At 43.3% G+C, this 16,098-nt stretch overlaps 1 protein-coding gene across 2 annotated transcripts; it reads right to left on the bottom strand.

Moving 5' to 3' along the window:
- Positions 1-2,749: 2,749 nt before the first annotated feature.
- ift43 (intraflagellar transport 43 homolog (Chlamydomonas)) lies at positions 2,750-15,302 on the bottom strand. 2 transcript variants are annotated; one of them, XM_079175310.1, is made up of 9 exons: positions 15,229-15,302; positions 14,191-14,304; positions 11,624-11,694; positions 8,962-8,997; positions 8,093-8,139; positions 4,305-4,377; positions 3,469-3,544; positions 3,288-3,350; positions 2,750-3,035 (listed from the first exon to the last, which is right to left on the bottom strand). In XM_079175310.1, exons 1-9 carry the CDS (start codon positions 15,271-15,273, stop codon positions 2,925-2,927), a joined length of 636 nt encoding a protein of 211 aa, XP_079031436.1. In that variant the 5' UTR covers positions 15,274-15,302; the 3' UTR covers positions 2,750-2,924. The 2 variants fall into 2 exon arrangements, with proteins under 2 accessions (XP_079031436.1, XP_079031437.1); XM_079175311.1 differs by having other exon boundaries at positions 14,203-14,304.
- Positions 15,303-16,098: the final 796 nt, after the last annotated feature.

The following is a 16,098-nucleotide window of genomic DNA, read 5'->3' as shown; positions in this document are numbered from 1 at the left end:
ATATAGTTGAGCTAGTTACGTTCTAAATTAATGTGTAAAACACGATCTCGGTCTGGCATTAAAAAAGGGGGATGTCTTTATTTTTTTGCCTTTTTTTTAACTGATAATAATCCTCTCATGACCGGTTCATGGCACCTGCTGGCTGGGTCAGCGACAGGGAACCCGTGACAGGCACGCGGCCCCTGGTGGAATGAACTGGTCCTAATATTCCTTGAGCTTTAGCGTGTCTGTCCTCACCCCTCACTCTCTGTCTGCGGGGCCCCGGCATCGGGCCCCATGCTATCTTCACATCTCCCCATTTTCTTTAATTACACCTCGGCATATTGCTTTTGGGCCATGGAAGGCAGATATTGAGACCAGATAAGATGTATAAACTTCTGTCAACACCACGGCATATTAGGTAGAGCTGGAAGCATATTATCTCTATTCTATCCTTCCAATTAGTGCCCAATATCAAAATACATTAAGACAAGCCTGTCGATGAAGAGCAGGAAAAAACATTACATTAACAGGGCCTTCGTCTGTTTTTTATTAAAATTGTATTACTTCCTTGCGTTTGTTTTCTTTGCCACAAAATGAGTAATTTCCACCAAGGGACCCAATAAAAACACAGATAAATTACCCATTTAAACTCAACGGCCTGAGAACTCCCTGTGCTCAGCTGGTCCACACTGGCCTAAAGGTTTTATAGTGGGCCTTCAGTAACAAACTGCTGCTTTAAAAATAAACAGTGTAGAGTCACACGAGAAAACTTCTTGTCCTACATAAACTCTGAGATTTGGTCAGCCATGGTGTTGCATGCGTCCCATCAAATCAAAGGATTTTAAACACTGTGTCATTACGGGAACATTGTGAATGAAATATCGGATTACAGAAGCATCCATTGGGGCAACATGGATTTTTACAGCAGTAATGGCTCCATTATTTTAATAGAAAAATGTCAAGGAAAACAAATTACACCCCAAACCCATGTGAGGCCTGTATCATCTGATCTGATATACGCAGCATCAACGTGGCCTCAGACTCAGCTCACCTCTCAGTGACACCATGTTCATCTGAAAGCTGCCCCATAACCAAAAAAAGCTCTCTATGAACACAACTGTCTTCTTCACTAGAAATAATGTACATATTGTAGCTGTTTAGACGTGATTGAATTCACTGCACCCAGACAGTGAGAGGTCATTCGGCGCCTCGCTTGCAGCATCAGGATATACTGTGTGCACTGAGAGACATGGAGAGAATAAAGGAGAAGAGAGCGGCAGGATGAGGGTGTGTAGAGAGAGGTCACTTTGAGAAGCTGGATGCAAGCATATGCCAAACAGCGTCTCTGGATCTCTCTCTCTCTCTTTCTCTAATCCCCTCTCTGATCCACCGATGCTCGGGCCAATCATTTGAGGCCGGCCGCAACCCGTGATCACTGGGCCCTAATCTGAGACCTCGGCCCGTCCGCAGTCCACCTCAGACAGCACCGGCCCGCTGCCAGCATAGGAGTGGCAGGCTTAGCCTTCTCCAGAGAGACAGCTAGAGGTTGTCTCTACATGGATGGGCACTTCGCAGCTCGGCGGGGGCGGGAGGAAGGGGCAACATAGCAGCTGCTCAGGGCATATGGGTAGAATTCATTAAGTCTGGCTAAATAAGCCAATTGTGGAGGCGGTAAAAGAAAAAAAAAAAGGTGTGCGTTTGTTTGTCTGATAGAGAAACAAACAAGAGATCGCTCACTGCGTTTGAGCACTGAGCTCAAAATATTCTGCCACGCACACGTATTCTGAGCACAAATATCCCGTGTGATAGCTTCGTCCTGAGGTGTTACACTTGATGAAGTTGATTCAAGGCCGACCAAATGAAAAAAGAAAAAAATCAGGATCTATTTGTGATGGGCAGTGATTGAGCTGTTAGATGCATAGATTACGTGTCCTTGAGGGTTTTGCTGTGCATCTCCAAATGTCATGAGACTGCTCCCTGCCTCAGAAATAAACCTAATCACAATCTGTAAATGTTACAGCTGTTTCTCTAATAGACCTGGCCTGACTTTGGAGGCCTGCGTTTATATTCACACACATGAACCAAAGACAAAACTGAATGCTGATACTTGCGACCAGCACATGTTGAAGGCACGTTATACAGCGGAAATCATATCAACGTCTGTGCAAATGTGTCAGAGCCAATGTCGATTTAAATTCAGAGCGGAAAACATACGTATTCTGTCCTGTGGGCTGTTTTGTGGGCTCTTTATTCAGCGTTATCACATTGTTGTAAGGAATTTGTGTTCTATCACTTTGAAGAGCACACAGCTGACACCTGCTGATGTCTTGTTCCCCCGACTTACATCCATTCCTCTTTATCCAGTAAAAAGGTATAATGTATGCTAATCCCCCAGGTGTCAATAGGAACTCTGTTCAATGCATTTGAGATAATAGTGAAGAAGGGGTTGCTCCTATCGAAGACCTGGAAGATAAAGTCAATGGCACAGTCAATAACAATAAGGTTGTAGGCTTTAATGAGGAATGTTAATTTGAAGACAATCAACTGGATTTCAGCTTAGCTGATTATCAACCTTGGACTTGTATGAGGGTGTTGATAATGCTGGCCGTACAGGAAGGGCATCTGTATCTGTGATGGCTTTTTCAAGAGAAGCTTTTCACACAAAATCAGTTTGCCTTTTGGCTGTTTAAGTTTAAAACTAACAGACAAATAAGGGGACATTTAAAACTAAATTAAAAAGAAGACAACACCGCATATTCACTGCACCGTGAACTTTATTTAGAAAATACAAGAAACACTGTATTTACGCTTTAAAATATATACATTCTGGATAACAAATAGTAATTAAAGTTACTATAACCAAAGTCACTGGCCCTTCTGTGTAATAGACATTCACCCAGTTCTCCCTTGAGCCATTTAAAGTCACAGTCCAAAGCTCCACCTCATGTCACAGGCAATGCGGCCTGCTCCTCACTCTCTCCTTGATCCCATTCCATCAGCAGCTCTGAGGACACCTCTGTAAACAGATGATCCCAGTCCCAGTTCACATCATCCTGCATAGCAAGAAGAGGGGGAGAAAAAGAAGAATTAGGGAGGCAGAGGGAGACATACCACGAAAGAGAGCATGGGGAACAGGGGGAGCAAAGAGAGGAGAACGGGGTAAGGAGAGCAGAGGGTGTTAATGTACACATCATAAATCTTGATTACCTGGGAGACAGAGTGGCAACCTCCCCTGGTGCTCCAGAAACAGCTGGACAGGCATTCGCTGGGAGCTCACACGCTATATTTACTAAAAACTCACTCACCTCCTTCACCTCCTGTTCTGGTGCCAAAACCTTGGTGAGTAGCTTCAAGTCAATCTCTCCATCCTGAAGAAAGACCGCAGCCAAATTCACTTAGCTTGCACAAACAGAGCTGTTGTTGGTTATGAAATGAAATGGACCGCTTTGACGAGAAGAGATGTAAAAATAAATGTACTTGACTTACTAAGGTCTGGAACGCAGAATAATACTTCAGATCATTGTCCAGATCTCTGTAGGTCATTACCCGGTTCACCTGGACGCTAACAGGATCACAGAAAGTCACGAGTCAGTATCCGATACACGAGAGAAACACAACAGACGTGCGTTTCAATCGGGACAACACGTCGCAGAAAAACAGTAGCCATCCTGACTCAAGTGCTTTCACGCTTACATGCAAACTGCAAACCAAGTCTAAGAAGTGGCTTTGTAGAAGTTTTGAAGACTTCAAGCAAAGACCACAGAGAGCAGGACATGGTTGCCAAGTGGTAAACGCTTCAAATTGAAACCCAGCTGCTTATCTGTGGGTTGGAATTAAGTGGGGGGGGCTCTCAAAGTGGCCGGGGCCTAGCAGTGCATGCCAGTCCTACTTACTGCACATTACACGCTACATTGCCCCCGCAATGAGTTCAATGTGGATATTATCTCGCACAGAGAGCAAGCCCCAGCCTAATAACCTCCACCGCTGTCATAGCCGTGCTACATATTCGACACATGTCGGCGTGTCTCTCACTGCCCTGTAAATCAAAAGGCCCTGGTTAGTAGAGACCCCGGTAACAGAGTTGCATAAATCACACCCAACTGTTATTTCTCCATTTCTGCCCGATAAAGTAAGACACTCTGCAATGGCACGAGAGGAGGACAGGTAACCATCAAAGTCACCAGAGCAGGCTACTGATCCAGCGTCCTGTGCATGGACAGAGGTTAACTGTCACGTAAGGACACGCTGTGTGTGTGTGTGTGTGTGTGTGTGTGTGTGTGTGTATAAACGGATGAACTTCTAAAAGTTGAAGGCGTCACTACCTTGGTGGAGCTGCAACTTGCATTGTTAGATCTTCTTCCTGCACTTCGTCGAGGTCTGGAATCACTGGAATATCTGAAAAACACACACAGACCACGACATTTTACAAACGATCGGATAACATTTCTTTTTTAAAAAGTGTCAAAATATGATGAGAAAATCTGATTGGCAGCCAAATGACAGAATCATTTATGAAAAATGCAGAAACTCCCCTGTGTACGGCTGCAACATCTTTGTTTGAATATGGGTATGTGTGACCATGCCCCCCCCCCCCCCCCCCCCCCCCTCCCTCTAGTTACATTCTCATAAGAGCTGCCCTGTCACAATAACCATGCGGCCATGAATATTCAGGAGGCGAGGCGGCAGCTCTTCGTGCTGTGAGAGGGGCGCTAGCCAGGGGCTCCCCAGAAAGCACCCCCTGCTACCTTAGCATTTGGGCCCTGTCAGCGCCGCCCACCCCGAGGACCCGCGGTGGCCGGTAGGCCGACCTCCATGTCCACTCTGCCACTCCGACTGGGGCGGCATCCAGCCACGTGCAAGAGTATTTGCTTGCAGGCCCATCTGTGTGGGGTCGGAAGTCACAGTGCGGCCTGGCAGGAGCTGCGGTGCCGGGAGCCGCCAACCCGCTGCTCAAACAGTGGGAACCCACTTTAATTGGCAAAACGCAACAGGACAGAGGATGGCTCTGCTCCCAAGAAGGACAGGGGAAACTTTCACAGCATTTTTCAGACGGACATTTGTTGGAGCAGGGAAATTTAAACATTTTAAAAAGCATCATTAAGGATATAGAAAGATTGGATGCAGTTAAGCTAAATGATCAATAATTCATGAATAGAATGATTGAAATGTGTTTAAAGACTCATTATTCCATTAAGTCCATTATTGTGTGATGATATTTATCATATCAAGGAAACTATATAGCGACAGGAGAACGTACACAACAATCAATGAGGAGAAACTGTCAATCATGTCAGCAGTATGCGTTGTTGTATAGTACAGACCTTACCGGCTCCTCATCTGCCCTCATAGAAACCCTGTTAACTTTGGATGCGATGTGGATTTCCTGAACAATACTTTCGGGAGGCGGCGCATCCTTATTAGCTCGACAGCCGAGTGTTGACAGTGAGAGAGAGGAACACAGATAGAGACCGGAAGAAAGAGAGAGAGGAACAGACAGATGCTGAGAGGAAAAGAGAGAGCTGGACTGCACGAAGAGGGTTGTCAGTAATCTCTAACCACAGTACTGCGCCCTGAGGGGAAAGTCAATAGAGGAGCTAAATAGAGGTGAGGAGATGGAAGTGTGCATCTGATGTGAGGAAATATCTTGGCATCTATGTCATTCCCTCAAAATAACTCCTGAAAATAAACATCGATCTTTGATGGAAAACTACATTTCAGTTCTCTATAAAAGTTATGGAGACTTTAAAATACTTTTTTTTTAATTCTACAAAACCTAACCAATCAACTTTCAGTATATTAAAAAAAAAAGCTCACCCTCTGTTGATAACTTATTTCTCTTCTTTAATTAAACCAAATTAAAAATGCCAAGCTCGTTTAGCCGCTGACAAGATTCATCTGTGTTTCTGATATCCAAATAAATGCGGGCGCGGGTATTTCATATTCATGAGGCCCACGGTGACACTTTGTCCTCTCATTTACAAAGCACAGCGTTCAGCAGAATCCGTCCCCCCTGGACCCCCAATCAAATTTAATGGTCTTAGTGCAATGACATCAAAAAGCCTTGCCGTCCGGCTCTCTGCAAACGACTTCCTGGGTTGTCTGTCCGTCCACACCCACGCCTTTTCATTTCAGCCCGTAATGCACTATTACCACACTCCATGAGAGTTCAATGTGAAGCACAGAGGCTTATGTTGTCTATATGCAAAGTCTATTATTAAGTGAAAGAAGAAACAACATTTTTAAATGAGCTTCAAATTCAAGCCATTACTGGAGGTCAAGCGGGGGCATCGAAGCAGCCGCAAACAAGCCGGTGTTTTCTTCTGACGCAGAGGGCAGCTCCATCAGGAGGAGCCGTCGCTCCTCGGCACGGCACATTACTTACGCTCGCTTCCTTCCCTCGGCTGGACATGCATCAAGGTGGCTTTTGTCTGGCAGCGAAGCAGGCCCACGCGTATACCCTTATTACGGTCGCGTCCAGCTTTCTCGCTGAAGCATGTAAATATCAAAAGGGGGATAATTTGCTGTGAATGTAGACATACTCCCGGCAGGCACACGCTCAGTCAGTGACTTTGGGAGAGCAGGTAATCTACGCAGGGGTCCAGTCAAATGATTACCTAGGTACAGGATCCATTTGAAAGGCTTATGGGACAATATTCAACACATCAGCGGCTAAGAGTAAGACGGCGAGAGATGAAACATTTTTAGGTGACCAGCAGGAGGCTGTGGGGGCAGCTGATGGGAGGATGGGAGCAGGGGACCGGGCTAGCCTTCCCTCTCTATCTCTCTCTCTCTCTCTCTCTCTCTCTGTGCTTGTAGCCAGTGGACATAAGGGATAAGGGTAGGGGACATAATCAAGATCGCAGGGGCTATCTCACTAACCCTCAGCACTGTAATTTCCAATGCCCCGGCCCCCGGCTCTGTATTAAGAGGTCTCCCTCCACAGAGTAATAATCTTTCCGGCGGCCTTAACTGCAAGAGAACCAAACCTCTGGACTCTTCAATTAACTGGCCGTTTGAGCCAGCGCATACCCGACAGTGACAGACAAATGTGTGTGTGTGTGTGTGTGTAAAACGTAAGAGATATGTACAGTACTGTGAAATGTTTACAGTACCTCAAAACCTGCCGTGAACGTGTGCCATTCACTGTGATTTATCGAGACATTTGAATTTCATTTGAGAGTTTTAAAATACAATTATATTCTTGACTTCCAAGTAAGACTCTGAAATGCAACATTTACTTTAGAGCTGATCGATAATTAAATATTATTTTGCTACATCCCCATATTTTAATAATTTGACAAACTCTTCATCCTAGTGCACAAGTTAAATATTTGAATAAAAAGCTAAAAGGACATTTGACTATTTTTATTCTAATTATTATTACTGTGTATTGCAATACTCTGAATTTAGAAACATGATGGACAGCGTTATGATCTGTAGTCGACTGTAGATTTATAGGGTTTCAAACAATATAGCATTCGTTTATTTTTTCATGAATGGCATTACTCAAAACTACAAGAGATACTGACGTGTCCTTCAGCATTGTCAACTAAGCATTTCATGCTGCTAACCTATCTTTACGGAGGCAATTTGATCCCATTTCCCCAGCTGCCTTGTGCCACAAAATAGAACAATTATTCCAGGCAGAGTTTAGCCGAATTTCCCCCTCAGTTCTGACATTGTTTGTGCTGCGCAGAGTTGGGCCCTCAGGTGACTCAGTTACCGCGAGATCGGTATTCAACCTGACACTTTGTGTGCATGTGTGTGTGGCTAACTGTGTCGCTCTAGGTGGTGAGGGGGAAACACTTAACTCCCGACCACAATATTCTCCATCACCTATAGATCTAACTTTATTTAATGAGCACAGTCACTGCTAATACGGTGTTCACACAGTGGTCAAACGGATGAACACAGAGGCAGAGTTTAAACATATGAATCCATGCTGGATTCAAGGAGAACTATGCTGTGAGCATCAGTGAAAAGCGATGATCTGACTGCCTGCTTATCTGCTCTACTTGCAGAGGATGAATGCGCCGGGGAGGCACCGGAGGGCTCCTCTTTGCCCGCGAGGAGAGACACAGAGCGGGGGGGATAGTGAGGGTGCTCTTACCTCCTTCATCATCTGATCCCTGGGGAGTTTGTGGTCGCAGGCGGCGGCTGTAGAAACAGGCGAGGGTGAGAGTACGAACTATTTCATGCTTTTCAAAAATGCAGCCCAACGGTGAGGTCATCACAGGGAGTGAGTGAGTTGGGTCACTTTTCTTTGATGATGGGCTTGTTTTTTTGTCTCATGGTAGTCGGGACACTTGCTCGGTCTGCTACGGTGTGACTGAGACTTCTGAACAGTCGTCTCTGCCTAAAGAGACCGAATGTGCTTATGAGACGTTTGCTGTGCTGTCTGGGTGACCAGCCTTAGACAAGTTCACCTCTAGGATTTAAAACTAAACAAACAGCTGGAGCTGAATAAGTATCACTGAGACAAGGCAGTTGTGACAGAAGCACAACACAAGGGATGTTTCTAATAACTTGACACTCAAAGCCTCTGTCTCGCTACAGCCATTCAGGCACCGGGCTCCAACCGCTATACGACGAGTAAAACATCGACGACTTCGTCCTCTACCTGCCTCTCCTCCTGATGTCTATTCCAGTCACAGAAGGATGTGAAGGAGGGTGAGCGGGAAAAAAAAAATAGAATAACAGGAAAACTTGGCTGCTCACAGCAATAAAAGTGATGACAACTCAGTCACGCTGTTTTTGTAATCATGTTAAGTGATTGTTCTTGGAAGGCAAGGATTAGTTGCAACCAAGGACAATCTGAAAATCACAGCGCTGTTTCCATTTTACTGCAACAGGAACAAACATTTTAAACTGACCTATTTTCATCCATACACACACACACACACACACATAAATGGAACTGGCAGTAAATTCAATAAACAAGTGCAGGAGGAGTACAATGAAATATGGATGTTAACTTACTCTTCCAGGTCTTCAGCTGCAGGTCTTCTTGAAGATCTGTAGAACAGCAGAAAAATGTTCAATCATTAAAATAAAACACACTTGTTAGATTACGTTTTCCCTACATTCAAATTAATGGTAAGCAAAAAACTCAACGATGTCTCTCTCTCTCTCTCTCTCTCTCTCATATATATATACATACATATATATATATATATATATATATGTGTGTATTTCTGATGGATACATCCTTTCTATCTGTATCTAATGATAGTAATCCTGCTACACCAGACACAGTGGGGTCTACAGTAGTTGTGTCTTCTCCTCTCTGTTGTCTCAGCCTCGTCTCCTGCTGGTTCATACTGCTATTTCAGACTTCTCTCCATTTACACAGCTCAGCTTGAACAGAGCATGCCAGACACCAAAACACTGTGTTTTGACACTTCTCTGCCTCAACATAGTATTTTTAGCATTCACAATCTGTTTTAAGAAAGGTAGCAATCACAGCAGACATAAAAGGAAAAACAACTTTACAGTTACCCAAGAAGTATTTCACCCTTATCAATCATCATTTAACAGAAGAAAGGAATCAGCGCAGATACGTTTTAATGTATTTGTATTAGTAGCCTAAACATGTGTATAGGAGGTTTTAATCTATTTTCCTGATGCAAAATGCTTTTACTAGTTCTCCTGGTTGAGTAGTGCCCCCTACTGGTAAAAACAACACATCCAGAATAGCCTCGCTGTCATCTTCATCCTGTTAAATCAAGTTGATCTGCAATCTTGATTTCTTGCAGTATTAATTGAAATTAGATAAATTCATACTGTTAAATGTGTGTAAAAAAAACAAATAATGAAAGACGTGCGTATCATAATACCTAAGTACCAATGTTGGGATTAAAGTCACTGCACATGTACAGGGACTCTGAACACAATGAAGCGGTAGAGACTAGAAAGGTGGACCCCCTGTGAACAAGAATGAAAAGTGAATAAAAGCGTCTACATTAAAACTAGCACCTGTACACTCGCTACGTTCAGTTAAACATAAGAGGGGTCCCTCGGTATTCTGGAAGTAACTTTCTTCTCTTCTATTAACGGGTTTTTCTGCGGGGAGTTTGCTGTACAGACTGAAAAGCCTTGAAGGCTAATTTGATTTGGGACTTTGGGTTACATAAATAAAACTGACTTGACAATCAGAGCAGACAAATAAACTCATGAGCTCAAAAAAAATAACACTTGCACAAAAAAAACAACAGATGAGTACAGTGTCCCCTCGAGTGGACGGGGACATGTGAATACCATTTTACATCACACATCGACTGTCATCAATCTATACAGACATGTCAGTCAGGATGCATTTGTCAATTGTGTCGGAAAATCATTTATTTATTTCAAATGCAAACGCAAAATAAAAAGGAAATAATGACTTTGAATAGGTTGAATAAAACACCATTAGCTAATTGTCAGCTAAAAGAAACGCTGTCTGAGTGCGTATAGACCAACAGCCTAGAAAGTACTGGAGCCCAACCAAACGGGGCAGAGAGGAGCGGAGGGAGCCTACCTGCCTGCCCTTGGACTGTGTCCTGTCTGGGGGGGTGGTGGGGGGGGCGGGGGTGGCGACACTTAAGACACATTACAGGCCCCTTGATTAAGACTCATGTAAGGCAAAGCGATAGACATGGTAAAACTGTCTGGAAAAAGTTGTTAGGGATAAAATATATTGTGACAACCTGGTTTCAAAGGTTCATCAATAAACTGACAGATCATTTAGTGTCAATTAGAAGTGATAGATCGACAAATCCCGGGATTTCTGCGCTGGGATTAGTGGGAGGAGGGCGGCGGTGATTGAGCATGAGGGGTGACATTGAAGGGAAAAGTCCTTGCCGGTTCCAGGGGGGACCATTACTTACTTTGTTTCAGAGAGGATCAATGCGCACGCAAACCCCTTTTACACCTCCTGTATTTCAATCGCTTCGAGACTGCGAATCAAGCTGGGTTACGTAGAAAGCAGAGAAGCGACACGCTGACCTTCTGTAAGAAAAGAAATATCTACCGAGTTTTCCCTGCTTGCACTAACGGTGCAGTAAACGACGCAAATAAGCACAATTGACTCAAGCCTGTTCACTTCAATGCATCTGTTATGCGCTCACCTCCACTGAGACAGAATAAAAATGCACAGTGGCAGGCGGAAGGAAAAGACGAGAGAGGTAGTAACACACTACCATAAAAAGCTCTTTATGTTCAAGTCATGAACAGTATTTAGATGTGTTAGTTGTGGACAGTGCTTTTGGCAAACACCTTCCATCTGTTCCAGATATTTCACAAATTCTCCATGTTGTGCTCCCTCTGTAAAGAGCAGACTGCAGTGGTAAGGGTTGATTAAGTGGCTTGAACCCCTGTGATGAAGTGGCTAGCTGACTAACAGTGCCCTCCTGTGGCTGATGCATTAACCATGTCAATTACCGCCTTGCTCACAGATGAAGACGAATGGAGAGTTGCCTGCTCAGACAGGCTTCCCCCTAACCTTGTTGATTCACAGCCCGAGTGCCAAATATGCACTGATAAATAAGCTCATTCAACAGCATGAGAGTTCATTAATAACACATAACCCAAGACCACAGCTCGCCGTCTCCGCCTCCAGTGTAGCCGCAGGAGAAGGAGGGAAAGTTGAACATATACTTACTTGGCAGAACCGGACGCAGAGCTTTCTTCTGCCCAGCCACCCTGCCGCCGGGCCGGTTTAGGAGGAGGACCCTGAAAGAAATGTGCAAACAGCTTCATTGAATGTTTACTCACTCACGGGGAGGATAAATAAATCATATATGTTAGCAATGTAACTGTTATTAGGCTTTATTCTTGGCTTTATACCATGTCTATCGCTTTGCTTTACCATTCAAATATCATCTTTGTGTAAGCTTGAGCTTTAAGAGTTGTCATAATTATAGGGCTTGTGTGTTACATCAATATTTGTTTGATATCATGGTGAATGGGCCATATAGTGTGTAAGTGCAAAATTAGTTTGGTGGCCCTCTAGTCTACAACAACACAAAAACCATTCCACTTAGCATGAATGTTTAATTGTCCTACTTAAGGTCTGAGGATCATTTAAACCAAGGTTCACCTCTAAGTTGCAAGCTACCAAAACAAAAAAAAGCACTCCCTTACGGTAAACACATGCCTCAGTCATCTATATGCACTCCATTGTTTTGTTTATTATTAGATTTCAATACCGTTCATTTCCAGCACATATGGAGCAGAGTGTGGGAACTGCCCGGGCCTGTAAGTCTGACCCTAAAATAGATCAACAGGAAAAGAAATGACCCTCTCCCTCTCATTCTTTGATTCTGAGAATATGAACGCGGTACGCATCTCGATCCTGAGACCGGGACCCTGAGACCAGCACTTGAATGAATGAATTCCTCAGAGCACAAGAGGGTGGGCACTAGACAAATGAATTAGGGGAAGAAAAAAAAAAAAAAAAAAAGGCACAACATTTCTCATTACTAAATTGGGTCTGCAGAGGACAAAGTGCTCGTGAAGAATTTCTTTCGTTTATGATGAAAGAGGAAATAATCTTTCATGGCTGGTTCCTTCACCAAAGCCATTTATAAATCTGAATGTCACCATTAAGCAGGGTAGAGGGAGGGGGAGCTACTCTGCTCTGCTGTATATTACCATCAATCGAGAGAGCTGAGGCTGAACAAGCTCCCTCAACTTTGTGTAATTAGTAACTGTCTCTTTATTGAGAACAAAGGGGATTATAATGATGACAATTGAGACATTTTAAGCAACATTGAAAAGATTGCTTCAAGTGACGTGAAATCACTCTGATGTTCAATGTTTGGTATTTCTTAAAATGAACGATTCTCATGAAAGACAAGATAGTAGGGTCAAGTGTCTTTGGGTGTAATAAATACATCCTGTGACAGTTATTTCACAAAATGGAGAGGACCATTAAGTGTCATGAGAAACTAAACAAATCCGTGCCTCGAATTCTTCATGACCAAATATGAACCTCACAGTTGTAGTAAAATAGTTATAGCTGTGACGGCAATTAGCTTAGCTCTCGTAGTTTCTAATTTAGGATTCTCTGATGGTCTCTAGGGCAAGGGACCAAACCCTATGAGCCAATAAAAGCAAATGAGTCTTTGCTTAAAAAGGATGTCAGGAATGTGACCAATCAGTTGGGTATTTTAGGCAGAAGAGGCCAGGGTTGATAAACGAAGACTCCAAATAATCCACCCCAGTCGCACGACACTCTGGAAAAATGTATTGCATGTGCACGGCAGGTCAGGAAGGGCGCGAGAATACCGGTTCGTACATTAGGGAAATTGGCCTAATTTGGGAAGATTAGCCTAAAGCGAAAGCATTGCTGGAATGTTTTGCTTTGGGAATGTTGGCTGGTTTACTGTTTGCCAAATCCAAGAGTCCCTGATTCCATAAATGCCAACGACAGTGGAGTGAAATTGTTTTATAGATTTCAACTGTCACTTCTGATTTGCTTTATCTCATACACGTTTGCTCTATACTTAGTCTAAATCTAGCAACATCAATTCCAACATGTTTTAAGAGGCGGACATCGCTGAGAAAGCTTTACGACAACATGTCTGCTGAGACTAGTAGGCAGTATAAGGAGAGGATTTATGAAAATTGTTGGTAGAGTCATGTGGATTTTAGTGATGTCATCGGCTTGTTTTTCAATGAGACAGTTTACAAGAGAGCAATTACAAAGCGTTGTGCTGTAAAGTTTAAAAGGGTTTCAGAGCTTGTACACTTCAAAAACATCTCATGCATCAGATCCAACACACACAGGACAATAAACGAAGAGCAGCGACAGTTTTAGAACAGTGACTGTATGTGCTATGAATATGAATATAGGAAGTAGGAACATGTCAACTCAAATGAATGAGGACGTTGTGTGTCAAGCTGGTGTTACCAAGCGTGCTGTAATATAAGAGATGGCGAATGTCAACCCACCTGGACATCATATCCAATCAAGCTGAACTAAAGCAAACAACCATGGTAACTCACGTTAAAGGATCAGTGAAGCTAAGACTATTGTGAATGATATAAAGTTGATGTCTGGAGCATTAGCAGCAGAAGCCATGCAAAGTCACTGCTTTTTGTTTTTTCATGCTCCCTACCTCGTCGTCCTCCTGTGATTCATGTATGAGACAAAACCAAAATCGATGAAGATTATTGTGAGGTGAAATTATAAACATGCAACTCAATCTAAGGATCTGTTATCACATGTTTACATACTTCTCCCATAGAAGCAGATGTGGAGGACTTCCGAACGGAGCGAGAATCTTCAAAAGACGATTGGTCTGCTGCGAGGCGAGCTCTCCGTCCAGACTTTGCAACCTGGGAAATGTGCATAGTTTGAAAATTGGAAATTGATATCATAAAGCCAAAAGCTGGCACTCCCAATGATTACCAAAGACTTTGTGGTTTCGCTTTGCTTCAACTGTGCCAGTCATCTAATGAGCCCACCACATGTTGTCTGCATGGACTTCAAAATAAAGCAGATCAGATTATTCCACTTTCATAAACCAACCGAGTTTGGAGCTTAGTATGCTTTTGCTTCCTCAGTTTGTACAACTTCCAATTATGTGAAGTCACGCTGTGCTGGATGTGGCAGTGACAATGTTTTTTTTACATATACATTATTTAACATGTGAACACTATTTGTATGATTTTCCTTGATGAATGGAGCAACAACTCTGCAGACGGACCATCATTGCAATTCCAAAGTAGGGTGCTGCATTATTATGTCAAATATATTTCATAGAAAACTGTTTTTCAGAAATTGAGAGCATGCACACAAGCAGAAACACCTCTACTATTTGTAAAAACATGTTTTCTCAAGTGCTGAAAACTGTTCATACCATGAAAGGTCTAGGAGTGAAGTATGTCCTACCTCACTGAAAACCACACAAGCTAAGTTAAAGGTTAACTGCAAAACACTTGCAAAACATTGAGCTGTGTGTGCATGCAGCTAGCTAGCAGTGCTAACCACTCAGCTAACGTTAGCTAGCTACAACGTTATACTCACAGACGAACTTTCCTGCTGCGGTAAATGGTAGGATAATGTCTCTTTGCTGGTAACATACATGTTAAATAGCTTTCACTTCCTGACTGTCTAATACGAGGTTCACATTAGCTTAATAGCTAACGTTAACACTAAGTACCGTTAGCTACAATTAGCCTCGCTGCTCCGTTACGTAATGCTTTCAACACTTAAAGTTGTCATTACTGCATTTCCTGCAATTCTAACGATTCACTTACATTTTTGACCGACCCAACATCTCCGAGCTGAAAGTTGTCATCCATTTCTCTCCTCCTCGCGCTGCTTGTTGCTGCCTGCGTCTTCCTGTTTATCAAGAAGCGTCACATGGCAACGCTCTCCATGGTAACGCCAATCAGAAGGACAGTTCGCGTCCCAGTTAATCCCCGCGAAGTAAAGAATAAACAAATAAAAAGCTACGTTACACAGACAGTATTACTGACTAATGTACTGCTTAACGCTGCTTCTGAGTGAGATGATCATTAGGATTATTATAAATGCAAAATGCAATGATAACATAAAGTAAAGACAGGGATGTCTGAACTGAAAGATGACCCTCTGCATGTTAACATTTGATTTAAGACTGACCCATTTCCTAAAATTAGAAAGCTCGTGCCTTGCACACACAGGCATGCAGTTTGAGTGAATGGTCGGAGTGATCATTAAGTCAGTGTTGGGTTGGGCCAGTAAAAACATGAGGGAGGGATAGTGGAAAAATTATGTCATCTAAACAATCAGAGCCCTAGTTTGCCTTTTTACCAAACAAACATCATCATTCCCACAACTCCCACGCCCTTTAACATTTTGTTCATCCTCAAACTCAATCAAGTAGAGCCCCGTCACATTATCTCATCTAATTCAGGCATGCACAGTCCATATCAAAGACTGCATTAAGGGTCAATATCCACAATACAGCTTCAGTCTGAGAAATGTTGCATATGGGACCTGAATTGACCCCCTGCGTCCGTTAGATGTCGCTGTTATGCATGTTTTATGTTGCTGGGGAGAAGCTGAACAGTAGCAGCATCCAGTGGTTCAGAGCAGCTGGCTGAGCTCCTGTGCACCTTCAGTGTCCGTTGTCAAAGTTGGCC

Source organism: Pholis gunnellus (genome assembly GCF_910591455.1).
Source record: "Pholis gunnellus genome assembly, chromosome: 15".
Lineage (NCBI taxonomy): Eukaryota > Metazoa > Chordata > Actinopteri > Perciformes > Pholidae > Pholis > Pholis gunnellus.
The sequence above is the reverse complement of the archived record's forward strand: the minus strand, read 5'-3'. Positions and strand labels throughout refer to the sequence as shown.

Excerpts from the sequence above, each read along its gene's own strand:
- ift43 (XM_079175310.1), bottom strand. The coding sequence starts at position 15,273 with ATGGATGACAACTTTCAGCTCGGAGATGTTGGGTCGGTCAAAAAT. Across the intron at positions 11,695-14,190 it reads TGGGAGAAGTATGTAAACAT|GGTCCTCCTCCTAAACCGGC; the intron begins GTGATAACAGAT and ends CATTTCTTTCAG. Across the intron at positions 8,998-11,623 it reads TCTGCGTCCGGTTCTGCCAA|ATCTTCAAGAAGACCTGCAG; the intron begins GTAAGTATATGT and ends GCTGTTCTACAG.